We start from the raw sequence: 14,725 nt of genomic DNA on the forward strand, positions 1-14,725 counted from the left end.
TACAGGAGGCTGTGTGAAGGTCAGGCCACAGGCTCCAAAACAGCTCAACTGCAGAAGCCAAAGGGAAAGGAGGGCAGCCTGGGGCCATCAGGTACCTTCAGCAGGGTCTGCAGGGTGGTTGCATACCAGTGGCTTCCAACATAGACTTTGACAATCTGTTGGAGGGAATACACAGTGACTTCTGCTGTCCACTCCTCATCTAAGGGAACCAATGAGAAGGAACATATCACATGACCAGGAGGGAAATTAGGTAGGGCATTTTGATCAGTAATGCACATTAAGACTCAATATCTTTATCAGTCATATTGCATTGCCTTCTCTAAGAAGCAGCAGAAATCCCTTACACCAACCTTCTCTGCTGGTCAGGCCTTCCCTACAGCTCAATGACAGTTTCCTAGATGGTGAGGTAGGTTTGGAATGGCAGCTTGGAGCGTCAGTTTGTGACTCTGAGAGTAGGGAGGGTAAGCCTGGGAATCTTAACCCCAAGGTCATTACTTTCTCCCCCAACCTCTCTCAAGAAAGCAGGGCTGATGTTCCTGACTACTTACATTGCCAACTGCCTCCTGTTTCTGGCTGGGTATGTCTTGGGTGTGTGATTTTTCAGGTGGCCCTTTAGAATGAGGCAGAGTCCCTCTACATGTTTGTCCTTATGGTTTGGCAAATGTCATGGTGCCAGCTCTCATCAAATCACTGTGACTTCTAGAATGGGGCTTTATTTTGGGAATATGAACCCATGACCCTTCTGGGGGAGACTATACTTAGATTGGTCTGATGTTTGGTAACCAGTTTCTAATGAGCTTTGTAATGAGTGAAGGGTATATAACTAGATTATATAACCAAGAGGTAAGAGGTATACAATTAGATTGTGAACTACATAAAGATAAGAACTAGGTCTGTTTTGTTCATTTCTGTATGCTTAGTGCTCACTTCTATCCTGGTATAGGATAGGAGCTCACTAAGTTGAATGTTGCTGAATGATAGTAATACAGTGTAAATTTGACCTAAAAAACTTTTTGTTAATAAAATTTTATAGGCAGCTAGCAAAAACCACATTGGCTTTGGACTCAGATTTAAGCAGCTCAGCCATGATCTAACTGTAATTTGAGCAGGTAACCTCCCTGAGCCTCTGCTTCATCTGTTAAATGGACCCAGGGACCACTGGTTTCTGGAAGGCTCTGAGGTCCAAACGAACACAGCATGTTAGCTCCCAGAGCGAGAGCACACATGCCCTTGGGGACCCATGTGGCCCCAGACTGTGTCAGTCTGTACTATTCAAGGCTACTCAGGGACTTAGGGTGAGGAGAGCTCACTTAACATGAAATTTTCCCTTTAGGCAAACCCACAAATGTTGGTCTGGCTCTCCTCTCCTATTCTGTCTACAGCTCCTGGCCCTGGCTAGCCTCATCTTTATTCCATAATACCCACACCCTCCTGTGATGTTAAATTCAAAATGAGAAGCTTCCTCACTTACTGAGCACATCTGTGGGTGCCAGAGTCTTCAGCTCCAGATGAGTCTTCAGAGCCACTTTCATTGGCTCATAGGTGATGTCCCTCTTGTCCAGGAAGGCACAGAGCTCATATACCTCGGAAATGGTCTCAGTCAGGGGCAGCCAGCAAGTCCCCAGCCAGTTCCTGCCCAGAGGAAAGGCCTGTCACAGAGAGCCTCAGCACCACGCCCCAAGGGAGTCCAGCCTATCAACTTCCTGTGTCTAGAATGTCCTGCCCCAATACTGGCTCAAACCTATGGCCACTAACATGCTTTCCTTGATTTAACCGGAAATCGTGATATCTTGTAAGAGGGATAGATTGGACATACAAGCTCACCTTTCTGGAGCTGAGCTTGCCCTATTTCCACAAAACCCTCTAAATCCACTAATTGCAAGCTTCCAGGCCCTTTCTCAGGTTCCAGAAGTCAGGCCAGGGCCACTCCCATCTTGCCCCCATAGGTATCTGCCCAAGACATCTAAGTCACTACACAGCAGCCTTCCATGGTCTTGGCCTATTACTAATAGCCTTTGTACCCAGAAAGAGGTCGGGCGTCTGAAAATCAACCCAACACCCCCAAAAGCACTTGTCTTTGCCCTCTGTGACATCAGGGGTGGGAGATCTCTGGGAGAGATGGATGGTGCAGACCACAAAGGCCCAAAACAACAGTATTGCGGTAAGTGTTCAGGGTTGGCTGACCCTTTCCCCAGGGGCTCAGGAAAACTCATTTCTACCTTTAGTTTGGATACCAGTGTATTCTGTGACCCCAAGAGATTGCTGTACTCTGAACCTCAGTTTACCCTTCTACAAAACATGATTAGAACCATGGCTCTCCACTAATGGGGACATTCTGAGCTCATTCCTCAGGGTAAAGGCTGGGTATCAACTTCTCTGGGAAGCCTGCCTTGCCTTGCTTCTGGAGATGGGGAGCTCACCCATGGCTCTTGCCTTTCTGTGTCCAGTGAGCCTACCAAGTGTTGGGGAGGCAGGACCTCTGTAAAGGGTCTGTATGGGAGAGGGAATATCTACCACCCTGAGGGTTGTGACTGTGACCTAGTCACCTTAGACTAGCACAGGGATAGAACTAGAGCAATGGATTGCAGAGAACAGAAATATGAAACAGTTTGAAGCTTTTGAACCTTTGGAACCCTTACTTGACACTACCTTTCTCCTCTGAGGCCTGGGTTCTGAGGAGTGGTGGTGGTTGTGGAAGTGGCTAAAATGATGGGTTTGTCCCCAAGGACATTACTTCCCTCTGGTTCATGGCAGGGCCCAGGTTAGTTCCTAGAGAAAGAAACCCAGCCTGAGTGGGATTGAGCTGTTTCTCGAGGAGGGCCTTACTTGATGTGTTGAAAGAGGACCCCGTTCCCTGTGATGTACAGTCTGCTTCCGTCCAGTGTGCTCTCAATGTGGAGCTGTCCCAGCGCTGAGTCTGGGTACTTGATGAGCAGACCCAGGGCCATCATGTATAGTGGCTTCATGGACTTCAGGCCTGCTGTGTGGCCCCCCTTCCCAGGACTCTGGGGAGGACAGGAAGCCTGGGAATAGCCACCTGTGCCAGAGAAAAAGGGGTGATTCCTAGACTCTTCATGGTCATAACTGTACCAGAAGCTTTGGGTCTCACTTCCTACTGCTGCCTTGAATTAGTAATAAAGGCTTAGAGGGAGCTCATTTCCTTGCATAGCCAAATCTGGAATGTCTCAATATTAGTATAAATTTTGTATACTCAGGCTTAGAGGTCAAAACTACTTGCTGGGAGGTGGTGGTGGGGTTGATTGCTGTATCACTAACATTTGGATTTCAGAAATTTTAGTATAGTACAGCAGCGAGCTGCAGGCATCTGCTTTAGTTCCAAGCTCTCTGTAATTACCCACGGGTTAAGATACTTTCAGGTTGGGTATTTGGGTTGCTGGTTCATGAGTGGGACCTTGTTCTCCTGCAGTGGGCACAATGCACAGTCCACAGGACTCTACCCCAATAGCAACTATGGGCTGGTAGGCAAGCTGCTGGGTGATTTTCATGGACCATCCAATACTCTGAGTAATCCTATAAGAGGAGTAGTGCTTCCCTCATATCACAGATGAGAAACTGTATCCTAAGGGCCTAAGTACTTTGCTCCAAACTGCAAAGCTAGGTGGGGCAGAACGGATTTGAGGGCAGCTCCATCCATCTCCAAGGCTACTGGAGCTGTTCCCCTTTGTTATGGTGCTTTATAAAAGGCAAAAAACAATGCTTTGTGTTTGGGGGCTACTGCATGGCTTACAGGGCCTGTGTGCAAACACAGTTCCCTCCATCTTCACGTAGCTCTTATGGGGCAGGCATGACTCTACTCGTCTCTAAATGAATTATCCACCCTCTCAGGAATGGAAGCCTTTAGGGGAGGGGTTTAACTCACACCCTCTTAAGTGGATTGTAAGACCCTGGGATGGACTCCTGAGACCTGCTGCAGGATGCCACTACCCTTAGTAGGATAGGACTCCATTTGCCTGGGGAAGAGCCTGGAAGAACTGGGCCTAAACACAGGGAAAGGCCCTATTCCCATGGGAGAAATGTCTGGTGACTCATAGGTCAAACTGTATATGTGTGAGACAGTTCTGTACAATCTCAGAATGCCAGCTGAAGCCACACTGAGGTAGCTAGCTCCCTGCAATATGCACGGAGCTTCCACAGATGTGCCGGATTTGGGGAATAGGATGACAAAAGGCAAACAAAAAACACAAGGAGCAAACTGAAATGAAGTAGAGCTGAGAGCATGAAGGCCTGGATTGGACCAGGGTCAGAAAGTATCAGGAGCAGGCAGAAATAGGTATTTTAGAGTCAGGGATTTTAGAGTAGGGGGAAAAGGGGATCTTGGGTGGGTTGGATAACTAAAATGCTAGTGGGGAATTTGCTCAAGAATTTCCCATGCCCTCCAGCTGTGCCTCAAAGAGAAAGGATGTGGGTGGCAGGTGGGTGCTGTTAAGTTCCCAATTGTTCACTACTTCCACAAGCAAGGCAGGCCTCCTTTGCCCCTAGGAAACCTGCCCTTGGGCCCAACCTCCCTCCCCAGGACATTCTGGCCTGGTTTCCCCACCTCGCCTGGGTTGAGCTGCCCATAGGTCAATGGGAGGCAGAGCAGACAGAGGGCACACAGGGTTTCGGTTAAAATTCCTGTTCTTAGGTTCTAAATCAGCCAAAACATCTGCTTCTCTCACCACCACCCAAAGCCCAAAGTGGTTGTGGGAAGGAAGATGTTTGTCTTGGCTTTTCCATCACAAGCCCAGAGTGTCAAGGCAAAGACAAGGCTACCCTGGTGACATACCCACCCATGTTCATCCAGGACAACCTTACAGCTTCAGTGAGCTCAGGGATTTCCAGAATTTCCACTTGTGCTTCTAATACATCTATGTTGGAGAAGTTATCTGGTAGTAAAATCTTCTGTGAGCGGAGAAAATTCACTTGAAAAGCAAAGGGAAACACAATGAGTTAACAAGGTTATTTCTTATTGAACTATAGATCCAGGTTTTGGCAGGCTTTTGGTGCTGCAACTTATCCTAGGCTCTCCTTGTTCTGAAACAGTTTCTAAACATACCTCATTAGATTAGCTTTGAGTCTCTGGTTTTCAAGATGGAAGACCCCAAACTACTGTTTTCCTGTATCTGAGTCCATGGGTGTGGCCTCCCAGGCCAGGCCCTCCTGTTGAGCATACTGGCCCTGAGACTTACCCTGTGAGTCTTGACCCAAGAGCAGGTCATTCCAAAAGAGGGAGTTGTCTTGCCGCTTAGAGAGGAAGAGCCCAGCTGAGCCTGGGCTGGCAGGTGGCATTTGCAGTTTATCCCTGCCTGGATTGCAGGGTGGGAGAAGAGATGGAGCCAATGCTAACATCCTGTGTGAATCAACTTGGACATCCAGAAACACATCACAGACAACTTTCCAGGTGACTATGAATGTGAATGGCTGGGGTTCCAGGCATTTGGGCCTCTAGTAAACCTTGGGTGTTTCCTGCCCTGCTCTACGAGGCGGCAGCAGTATCGTGGGATCAAAAAAGACATTCAGCTCCCACCCCCACTGGAGCTTGTCCTGGGGTGGGGAGGGTGGAGAGGGCGGGGAGGCTCTTTTCCAGGATTAAAGATCACATCCCTACTTAGTCCCCTAGTTTAGGCATATAATTCTACTGTGATGCTGGGGAACCCTTTCACCATCCACCCACCTTCCCTTTTATTCTGAGTTTAGTTTGACACAACCCTATTTCCTCATTTTATGGGGAGAGGAACTGAATCTGGAGCCCAGTTGGTTACATAAAGGCAGACCAGAAGAGTAGCTGACTTTGGAGCTCAGCTCAGGGCCTTGCTCTTCACACCAACTGCTGTGGTCCCTAACACCAACACAGGTAGTTTCCAGTGCCTCTTTACACCCAAGCCATCCTCAAGTGAACAGGAAATAAAATAGCCCTGAGGTTCATGGGAGTCTAATGCTGGGAATCTGATGGTCTCCTAGAAGGCTGTCATGCCTCCACCACCTCTGTCCAGGGAAGTTCCTGAGGCCCTAAGTACCAAGCTGGGCCTCCATGGTGTGTGGGATGGGGAGGGGTGGATAGGCTTTATCAGTCCCCACCCCACTACATGTAGAGTAATTACCAATGAAGCGGAATTCGCTGCACTCGCACTCAATCAGGGCCACAGTCTCAGCCAGCCACAGCAGATTGTCTTCAGTTACCAGGCTTGGATACTTGGACACTAGGTCTAGGGGCAGGAAGCAGTAATGCACTTCCTCTTCTGTGTCTAACAGTGGTGTGTCCATGAGCCCCAAAGGTGCCTTACCATGTAGAGCTGGAAGAGAATGTGCAGAGGGGGTGTCAATACCTCCCAGAGGCCAGCACAGCTCTCACTGACCCAGGGGCCCCAGAGGATGTTGTGGACAGATCACCCCAGAGATAGTCCCTGCCAAGTGCCTCCTTTTCAGATGTAACCCTAAGGTTTGACAGGAGTATGGTGGTCAGGACATGGAAATCTATTTTTTCTACAAGGAAGGGTAGTGGGACCTGTTGTGATATTTTGGCTTATGTACCTAAAGTCATTAAATTCATATTGGTGACATATTTGGCTCTTTCCAATTGATCAAACCAATCATTGTGGCCCACAGACAAAATTAAATCATTTGACTCTCTTGAAAGCTCAAAATAACTGTTCAATAATCATGAAAGGCATTCTGGTTTCCCAGATAGGCCAGTCTATGCAACAAGATATCCATCAGACAGAGATCATTTGGGGACATTTTTTGTGTGGTGGTTAGAGGTGACCTGAAAGATTGGTAGAGTTCCCTGACTACTAGGAAGGGGAGGAATGTAGCCCAGCCTTGCCCAAACAGGTATGCAGAGGAATGAATGTGGAGGAGAATGTTTACTTCAGTGGATAAGTAGCCATGGAAAGGGTATGTGGCAGGGTACAAGATCAAAGGAGATGACACGGAGGTAGAGAAATCATCTAGAACTAGTTCAGGAATCAGGATACTCTCTGGATGGAAGCCATTTCTGTTAGAGTGAGGAGTAGGGAAGCTGGTGTGAGCTTCAGAAAGGGTCAGCATGTGATGATACCTGTGAAGGCTGGGCTTTTTATAGGAAATTCTGAGGGTTTGCTGATACACTTCCACGTTCGCCAGTAGTTCAAAGATGCTCTCTCAGCAACAGGTATGTCTGCAGGCCGCACACGTAGGTGGTGTTTCCCTTTCTTCAGATTATCCAGAGTCTGATGAAGAAAATCACTGCCTTCAGAATTCTAAACCAAGTAAGTATCTACCAATTCTAGAGCAAAATACTAGGAAAAACAGTATGCAACTTATTTTGGTTAAGTGTTTTGAAAATTTTGAGTCAATCACACAAAAATGTAAAAATGTAGGTCTATAACATGACAGGCTGATATTCAAATTTTAAAGGACTATTTCTCTTCTGATTTCAAAAAATTTTTATGTTAGTTTCAGGTGTACAACTTAGTGATTTTTTTTGTCTTGGATCTATGTCTTTATTTTCTACAAATCAGGAGAAGTAATAACTTTTATCAGAAATTCCGAAAGGTTTCTTTGGGGGGATATTTCAGGTATTCTCAAAGAGAATTTTGTGGAAACTTGGGCCACTTCACGGACATTTTGCAGTCTTCCCTTTCTTAAAACAAAACTTCCTATAGACAGAACAAATAGAGATCAACTGCTTATTCATTACATTATATTTTGAAATGAAGGTCTTCCTATTCTTGACTTGCTGTTTCATTAGCACTTACAACATTATCTTGGACCTTTAGCTGAAGTTTTTTTTATTAAGATATCATTGATATACACTGTCTCATGCCACCATCTTTAACCCCCCTACAACATAGTGATTTAACAGTGATTTAATTTACAAAATGCTCACCATAAGTGTAGTTACCATCTGTTACCATATAAAGTTATTACAATGTTATTGACTATATCCCCTGTGCTGTACTTTTTATCCCTGTGACTTATTTCACAATTGAAATTTCATGCCTTTTCATTCCCTTCATCTATCTTGCCCATTCCCTATGGCAACCACCAGTTTGTTCTCTGTATGTATATTTCTGTTTTATGTTTTGTTTTTTAGATTCTACATATAAGTGAACTCATATGTTTTCTGTCTTTCTTGTCTGACTTATTTCAGTTAGCATAGTACCCTCTGAGTCCATCCATGTCTCAAGTGGCAATATTTCATTATTTTTTATGGCTGAGTAACATTCCTCTGTGCGTGTGTGTGTGTGTGTGTGTGTGTGTGTGTGTATAACATCTTTATCCATTCCATTTGGGTTGCTTCCATATCTTACTCATTGTAAATAATACTATGATGAACATAGGGGTTCATGTCTTTTTGAATTAATGTTTTCATTTTCTTTGGATAAATACCTAGAAATGAAATTTCTGGATTGTATGGTAGGTTCTATTTTTAATTTTTGAGGAATCTACATACTGTTTTCCATAGTGGCTGCACCAATTTACATTCCCACCAACAGTGCACGGAAGTGTTCCCTTTTCTCTAAATCTTTGCCAATACTTGTTATTTTTTGCCTTTTTGATAATAGCCATTCTGACAGGCTTTGATTCTCATTTCCCTGATGATTAGTGATGTTGGGCCTCTTCTGATTTCTGAAACAATCTTTTTTTGGGTTATGATTTTATGCTGATTAATAGAAATTTATCCAATCTAAAGAGTGATTTATATTTAATCTTTAAAAATTTGAGATTTTCTGCTATCATTTTCCCTCAACTGTTAAAAAACTCAAAATCCCTTTTGAACAGTCATAATTGTTGTGACCTGCTTATTGTTTGTGTTCACCTTAATTCTGGAACATGATCTAAGTAGAGAAATAGAGGTGGCACAGGTATCAGTTTTTCAAAGCACTTTCACATACATTCACTCATTTACCCTTACACAGCCCCATGAGATAGATGTGGTGTTTGCCTTCCTATTTTACAGATGAGGCAGTTGGGGTCAAAGGATCTGTGGCTTGCCCAAGCAGTCTTCCAAGTCCAGAGCTTCCCTGCTTTAAAGAGCAGTTGACCAGGGATGGGCTGAGACTGAAATGGAGCAACCCAGCTAGGCAGGTCTGAAACCGGGGCAGAGGATGGTCTGGGTATCTTCATGCTACCCCTATTCAAGGACCCATTCTCCCTTAAAAGTCCTGTGGTGTGGGGAGCAGATTATCATAACATCAAGCCCATTTTTCTGTCCCTATTCTAAAAGAAAATAGTATTTTCCAAGACATTTTTGGAGACAGCTGTAAAGGTGGTCCTGGAAAGGTACCATATGAACATTTTCTCTGAGAGCCTGATAATAGACAGAATACCTCAGATTCAGCATGAAAGTCATAAAAGAACCTACTTCTAATTCCTAGGTGAAGCCTTCTGAAGCTGCTCTGGGGAATCCAGAACTTTGAGACGAGCCCTCTGGTGGCCATGGCTGTAAACTGTACTCACATAGCTGCCAAAGGTCTGCAAAAGCAGGGGACGGAAGTGGGAGAAGCTTCCCCACTTTGAGCAGCTGGTGGACATGTGGAAGGACTGGACAATGGCAGGATCACAGGGAGTACTTTCTTGGGGGCACTGAGCAATGGGAGAGATCAGTGAATGTGTGAAACACCAGAAGAGAGTCTGTCAGTTATTCACTTGAGAAATACTTGCATTATCACCAGGGCCACAGTAAGATACCATGCCTGGACTTCAGAACTCTCAGCTTAGGGGAAAGCTGTGAGAAAAACATGGAAGCCAACAACTTACATATAGTGAGATAAGAACCAGCATTGGTTATGACATTTCAGGACCTTTAGGAACCCTGGGATATCTTTCCACAGCATTAGAAGGAGATCCAAGCTTTCTTGTTCCTCTTTGCTTGGGATTGCAGACAACTTTAGCTTTTATGTCAATCTGTCAGCTATCCTGAGGAGGCAAATTGGTGGCAGTTGAGTCTCCATATGAGGGAGTAGTTGGCTTCAGGCAAAGAGGAATAAAATGAGGTGTCAGGAAGTTGACTGAGAGGTTGGGACAGACTGAATCAGTGGGTGAGCAGGATTCTTGAATTAAGATGAGAGATAATAACATGGCAATATTTGTGAGGAGAAGTGAGACAAAGAAAGGAAATCAATGTGCACAGGAGGAAAAAGACAGGGTGGGGGGACAGTAGGTAGAGATGTATACTGAGCCACCTGCCTCTGTGCCTTGAATATGCCCTTATTTAAGGTATATGGAGGTTGAGGGAGTAGGGGAGAAGAATCTTGAGCAGCAAACAAAAGCCAGGGAGTGAAGAGCTCTGTAAACTGGGTTTAGGAGTTTGATTTATTGCCCTGGTTAAGAGAAGCCACTGAAGGATTAAATCAAGGACTGTGACTTGAGTGATATTCACACCATCTCTACCCAGTTAGCCAACAAACCCTGAGTCTATCTCTTGCTCTCTGCTCCACCAGTACTCATCTTTCCCTTTCCTCAGGTGTGGTTCCTTTTTTCCCAGGTCCTCTCCACACAGATTTTTTTTTTAACTTTTCATCTTTTTTTATGGTTACTTTTGTAAGTTGAAGCATGCAATAAAATGCACAAATCTGAGTTGTAGCTTGATGAATTTGGGCATGGGCATACACTTATGTAACCATTGCCTTGATCAAGATATCAAACATTATCAATTTTTTTCCCTTTCACCTGTTTCACCCATTTCCCCACTCCTCTCCCCTGTGGTAATCACCAGTCTGTTCTCTGTGTTTATGAATCCATTTCAGGTTTGTTTGTTGTGTTTTTTAGATTCCACATGTAAGTGAAATCATATGGTGTTTGTCTTTCTCTGACTTATTTCACTTAGCATAATGCCCTCTAGGTCTATCCATGTTGTCTCAAATGACAAGATTTCATTCTTTTTTATGGCTGAGTACTATTCCATTGTATATATGTACCACTTCTTTATCCCATTCATTTATTGATGGACATTTGCATTGTTTCCATGTTTTGGCTCTTGCAAATAATGCTGTGATAAACATAGGAGTAAATTCATCTTTTTGGATTAGTGATTTTGCTTTTGGGTAAATTCCCCAAAATGGAATTGCTGGGTCATATGGCACTTCTATTTTTAGTTATTTGGCAAACCTCCATACTGCTTTCCATAGCGGCTGCACCAATTTGCAATCCCACCAGCACTGCACAAGGGTTCCTTTTTCTCTACATCCTTCCAGCACTTGTTATTTCCTGTCTTGTTGATAGTCATTCTGACTGGTGTGAGGTGATACCTCATTGTAGTTTTGATTTACATTTCCCTAATGTTTAGTGATATTGAGCACCTTTTCGTGTGTCTGTTTGCCATCTGTATGTCTTCTTCGGAAAAATGTCTATTCAGGTCCTCTGCCCATTTTTTAATTGGCTCATTTATTTTTTGGTGTTGAGTTGTGTGAGTTCTTTATATATAATTTTGGATATAGGCTCTTAACAGATACATCATTTGCAAATATATTTCCCCTACAGTGGGTTGCCATTTCATCTTGTTGATGGTGTCCTTTGATGTCCAGAAGCTTTCTAGTTTGATGTAGTCCCACTTGTTCATTTTTGCTTTTGTTTCCCTTGCCTGAGAAAACATATCCAGAAAAAAATAACTAATGCTGATTTTTAAGAGTTTATTGCCTGTGTTTTCTTCTAGGAGTTTTATAGTTTCAGGTCTTATATTTAGGTCTTTAATCCATTTTGAATTTAGTTTTGAGTATGGGATAAGACAGTGATCCAGTTTCATTCTTTTATAGGTAGCTGTTCAGTTTTCTAATACCATTCATTGAAGAGACTTTCCCCCATTATATATTCTTGCCCTTTATCATATATTACTTTACACACAGAGATCTTTCAAACACACAAATATGTCCAAACTATTCCCTGTATTAAAAAGCTTCACTGCTCCCCATTACCTATGGGATCAAATCCAAATACACATCTCCAAGTCCTGGTTCCTCACATGCAAAGTGGAGATAATAAAATATGGAAGGTGTTGTTAAGAATTAAAGGAAATACAAATGTTAATTTCCTTCTTCTCAGTGGTCAGATCCCATACTACCTTCCCAGCTTCATATCCCACCATTCTTTCTGTCTCTACCCCATCATTATTGACATTAAACTCCACAAAACTCCAAAGACAGATCATGTTCTGTGATTCCTCCTCAATGTTATGTATGCTGTTCCCTCTTCACAAAATACTTCTCTTTTATTCCCATGGACCCCTGCAAACTTCCCTATCTGGGCCTCTGGCTTGGTTTCAGTTCTGTTCTCTCCCTTCTAGCAAGGCTCCTGGACAGGGACTGGGTTGATGCACCCCCAACCTCCAGTCTAGAATCTAGTATATAGTAAGTGCTCAGAGCTGCTGTGTTAAGAGAAATGGAGGGATAGAGGGCTGAGTCTTCTGGAAATAAAAGCAAAATGAGACATGGGGGAGCCCAAAAGGAGCTGGCAGAAAAGCAGACTGCGTTCATAAAAACTGAGAAAGATGCTAAGTATCCAAAACCAGCACAGGAAAAGCCAGCATATGGGTAGAGCCAAGGGAGTTCAGAGGGCAGTGAACAGAGTGATTCCAACTTGGAATATAGAGTTCAAAGGGAAGTTCTAAGGGGAAGAGGTACAGAGACAAAGGAGAAGGAGACAGGATGACAGGAAGGGCTCAGCTTAGGTCTGATTGGTGATGGAAATGGAAGACACTGGGTGAAATAACAAGAAAGGAGAATGAAACTAGGCAAAGCCTGCAAGAAGACCATTCCAAGCCCATGCCAACCTGACCACATCACAGGAACTTAAACTGCCATTTACTTCACCTGCAGATTCAAATTTCAAGATTCTATCTTAGTGCAGGAAACAATGGTGCCCTCTAAATTGGTCCCTGGGGAGGGGCATACTCAAGGAGGGAATCCCTACCTGGGAGAAAGACCTGTCTGAGGATGGGCCTGGATACTCTATTTGGAGGTACTGTTTGGTATCCAGGAATGTCCTTTGGGGCAGGTTAATAATGACAATCCAACTGGCTTGAGAGATGTGCTAATTGAAGGGATGATCTGTTTTGTAGAAATGAAGTCTCCAATTCCTACCACTTCCACTAATGTAAAGTGTGAGCAGTGCCATATTCTTGAAGAAAGGTATGTTTGACAAATCTTTAAAAAGAAAAAAAATCAAACAAATCCACAAAGATCACAATTCCTACCAGTCAGGTCATGCTGTGAGCACTAGGCCCAAGCACCTCAACTAGGTTGTTCTCTAAATCTCTCAGCCAACTCTTCCTCTGACCTCTAGAAATACAAGTCCTTCTACTCATGGGAAGCCATTTAGGTGTTGTAAGAATCCACAGAAAGCATTCCTTACCCTCTCACCATGCTTTATTGTTCTCAGTAACACCTATTTATTTATTTACTGACAGCCAGCCTCCTCTAATAGATATAACCTCCAAGACCATGAAGACCCTGCCTGTTTTGCTCCCTGTTGTATTTGCAGCACTCAGAACAGTGCCTGCGGGATCCTGGTACATTTTTTAGAAGGAATGAGTGAATGAATGATTGGGTGAGTGAAGAGCATTTCAGAGAGCCTAGGTTTCCAACTGTCCTTTGACTTTGCTGACTGAAGTTGCCACAGTGTGTGTGGCTGGACTTCAATTCCACTTACATCTGCCTGAATATTAGTTCTGGGACTTTCACTCTTCATGTATTATGACCCACACAATTATTAGGAGGAGGATTTCTTTAGGAAAATATAGACCTGAGTTCAAATGGCTAATTGCTAGCACAAGGATAGCTAGTGTTGATTTTGGCCTAGATAGTATGAAACCGATGAGACTGATGGCACGGGGGCAAGTGTGTATGTGTGTGTGTGGTTGCAAAATGATGGCTGACAAATGCATTGCTGGCAGAGCTTTGGGACTTAACAGAGGTTTTCCAAAGTGGCAGCAGTGCTCAGAGATGCCTTATGCTCTGATGTGGGCAGTTGGAAGGAATGTAATGGTAAAGGAGCTCAGAGTAGCTTGCAAATCTCCAATTGCCTTGTAAAGACTAGGAGAGCCAGCACCTCTCTGAAACTCAAGGGAAGCAAGGCTGGTAGAACAAAAGGATGTGCAGAACAGCTGCTATCAGCTAAAGAAACCTAGTGAAACACAGCTTCAGCACATCAAGCTTGCCCCTCCATGGCCAGCTCCAGCCCCCTCATCCTGCAGAAGTAGATTCAGACTTCACAGGTCATCTTGGGTACACCATTTAATGTTCTCTCAGCAAATTAAACACCTGTTACAGGCCGAATGATAATGATGAGGTGAGAGATGCTAGGAATGCAAATATGAAAAGAATACAGGCTAGTGAGGGAGAAAGACAGGAATTACAACCCAAACAGAATTAGTATTAATTAGTACAGAGGAACTGATGCTGTTATGATAGCAGAGAAACAAAAACTCTGCCTGGAAATGTCAGGCTAGACTTCCTGTGGCTTACTCTTTTTTAAATTTTTAAAATTTTTTATTAAGGTATCATTGATATACACTCTTACGAGGGTTTCACAAGAAAAACAACGTGGTTGCTACATTCACTCATATTACCCCCCCCATACCCCATTGCAGTCACTGTCCATCAGTGCAGTAAGATGCCACAGAGTCACTACTTGTCTTCTCTGTGCTACACTGTCTTCCCCATGACGCCCCCCAACATCATGTGAACTAATCATAATGCCCCTCAATCCCCTTCTCCCTCCCTCCCTCCCTGCCCTCCCCTAACTCTTC

The 14,725-nt window shown here is 44.0% G+C and overlaps 1 protein-coding gene across 3 annotated transcripts in view; it reads right to left on the reverse strand.

The window, feature by feature from the left end:
* KCTD19 (potassium channel tetramerization domain containing 19) overlaps positions 1-14,725 on the reverse strand; it is a 29,202-nt gene that overhangs the window by 5,518 nt on the left and 8,959 nt on the right. For all 3 annotated transcript variants that reach the window (XM_073225381.1, XM_073225380.1, XM_073225382.1), the window contains 6 exons: positions 7,058-7,208; positions 6,102-6,293; positions 4,791-4,922; positions 2,827-3,037; positions 1,472-1,632; positions 96-199 (listed from right to left, as the gene is read on the reverse strand). In XM_073225381.1, the coding sequence (XP_073081482.1) occupies positions 96-199; positions 1,472-1,632; positions 2,827-3,037; positions 4,791-4,922; positions 6,102-6,293; positions 7,058-7,208 (951 nt within the window). The remainder of the gene's footprint in view (positions 1-95; positions 200-1,471; positions 1,633-2,826; positions 3,038-4,790; positions 4,923-6,101; positions 6,294-7,057; positions 7,209-14,725) is intronic.

This window comes from Manis javanica, chromosome 17 (genome assembly GCF_040802235.1).
Source record: "Manis javanica isolate MJ-LG chromosome 17, MJ_LKY, whole genome shotgun sequence".
Taxonomy (NCBI): Eukaryota; Metazoa; Chordata; class Mammalia; order Pholidota; family Manidae; genus Manis; species Manis javanica.